The sequence below is a fragment of the Gavialis gangeticus genome, unplaced genomic scaffold (assembly GCF_001723915.1).
Source record: "Gavialis gangeticus isolate Ggan-Ray unplaced genomic scaffold, GavGan_comp1, whole genome shotgun sequence".
Classification (NCBI taxonomy): Eukaryota; Metazoa; Chordata; order Crocodylia; family Gavialidae; genus Gavialis; species Gavialis gangeticus.
The window spans coordinates 17,806,371-17,808,460 of NW_017728996.1; the positions used below are offsets into that span (position 1 = coordinate 17,806,371).

The 2,090-nt window shown below is 49.0% G+C and overlaps 1 protein-coding gene across 1 annotated transcript in view; it reads left to right on the plus strand.

The window, feature by feature from the left end:
- The window catches only part of FANCI (Fanconi anemia complementation group I), a 61,174-nt gene that overhangs the window by 13,545 nt on the left and 45,539 nt on the right, over nucleotides 1-2,090 (plus strand). The window contains exons 7-9 of the mRNA XM_019504072.1: nucleotides 262-347; nucleotides 536-668; nucleotides 927-1,019. Coding sequence (XP_019359617.1) covers nucleotides 262-347; nucleotides 536-668; nucleotides 927-1,019 — 312 coding nt within the window. The remainder of the gene's footprint in view (nucleotides 1-261; nucleotides 348-535; nucleotides 669-926; nucleotides 1,020-2,090) is intronic.

A 2,090-nucleotide genomic window follows, 5' to 3' on the forward strand; every position in this document is an offset into this window, starting at 1 on the left:
AGGAACTGCTAATGAAATATCCTTTTCTCTTTTAATATTATTCAAAGATTATGCTAAATGATACAATGATCACTTCATCCACCTCAGAAATGCAATGCATAGCAGTCTCCCACATGGCGATTTAGGACTAGAAATTAAAAATATTCTATGACTAAATTGGAGTGGGAAGTCAGGGAAATGGATCACAATTCTTTGTGATTTTGAGGTTTTGGAGAAGTATTGATTATAGCTTAGGTTACTTTGTAATGTTCTGCCTTTCAGGGCAGTAAGAAGGCTGTTTTGGAAGGAATCATTACTTTTTTCAATCAGTTGGATAAGAAACAAAAAGAAGAGCAGCAGGTTCCTGAGTAAGTTTCTTTTTGTCACTATCCTCCTTTACTAGGTATGAATTTATAACCTGTCTCTCATCTAACACTCCTCCAGCTTGAGTTAGGCCAAGCCCTGAAAAATGTGTCCTCTTTCATGTTTGAGAAATAATTTATACGTATTGATTAATTACAATCCAGGTTTGTAACCTGGGTCTTCTGCTCTTTAGGTCCAAGGATCTCGAAGTAGCCACAGTGCCTCTAGACCAGCTCCGACATGTGGAAGGCACCGTCATTCTGCATATTGTCTCAGTTATCAGCCTAGATAAGGACCTAGGCAAAGAGCTAATTAAACACCTAAAGGTACAGCAAAAGCAAAGCAGATTGGTATAATGTAGTGGAGAAACTTTTAAACTGGTGGGTAGGGTTTACTTGTTATTCATTCCAGCACAGATATAATGTGTAATATAGTAATTCTACTATAGCCATCAAAAAGCACACATAATGACCCAGTGTGTTGAGTATGGACATACCTCTCATTCCAAGCTGAGCAGCAAAACCTCAATCTCATGTCTTTCTTAATATTGCAAGCAGTGCTGTGCATATTGTTTTTTTCCCTAGGCTGAGCAGCAGAGAGATCCTGGCAAGGCCCTGTGCCCTTTCAGCGTGGCTCTTTTGCTCTCGGTGGCAGTAAAACACAAATCGGAAGAGCGGGTATGTGTTACTTGTGCATGACCTGGGGATTCTTTCTGTAAAGAGCTGCTTGTCGGTGTGCTGTGGGTGCTGTGCAGCTGGAGCAAGGAATGGAATGGCTTAGTTCAGATATACACTCAAGGGTGATCGTCATAGAGAAGTAGGGCTGGAAGGGACCTTTAGATGTCATCTAGTTCAGCCCCTGCCTGAGGCAGGATCATCCCTATCTAAACCATTCCATACAACCATAATCTAAATCAGAGGTGTGCAGTTTTTGGTTTGGAGTGCTATGTAAGGAGTTCTGATGAGGTGCTGCAGGCCTCAGGGTGTGGATGGCAATTGATCCTATCTGGGCCCATCTGTCCCACAGCCATTGTTGGGGGCACTGGATGGATCAGGTAGGCAGGATGTCCAGTTAGACTGGCTCGGGACCCCCTGTGGGCAGGAGGTGCTTGGCTGGGCAGATGGGATGCAGCTGTGGGCAGGAAGGGAGTGGCATTCAGGAGCGGGATGGGTGGCCAGGGGCTGGGCCAGAGCCACAATCTACTCCCTGCACATCCCTGAGATGGGTGCTAGTTCTGTGGGCAGGGGTGTGTGGGCAGCGGATTTCTGCTCTGCCCTGGACCCCATCCCTGCACTGTCAACCCTGCTGTGATCCTGGCCCCCACTCGCCCATCCTGCTCCTGGACACCTCTCCCTGCCCACCTGCGGCCCCATCCCATCCACCCAGCTGAGGACCCCCTGCAGACAGGGCATGGTTTCCATGGAGACACCACCCACCTGTTCCATCTGGCACCCCTGGCAGTGGGTTGGGGTGATTGGGCTGTGGGGCTGGGTCTAGTGTGGTGGTGGACACACTGGCAGCAGCAGCTGAGCAGAGTGAGCCACCAGCACAAGGGCTGCCACAAAGCCTCCCCCGCCACTCGCCTGGGGGCAGTGATACCAGCTGCATGCACCAAGGCCTGGGCTGCCTTCTGTGCCTGGGCCAGGTGGGGCCGAGGGATGTGCTGCAGGCCAGCTGGAATCACTTGCTATATTTTGTCCACCCCTGATTTAAACTCTATAGAAGGCCTGCCCTTAACCCTGACACAG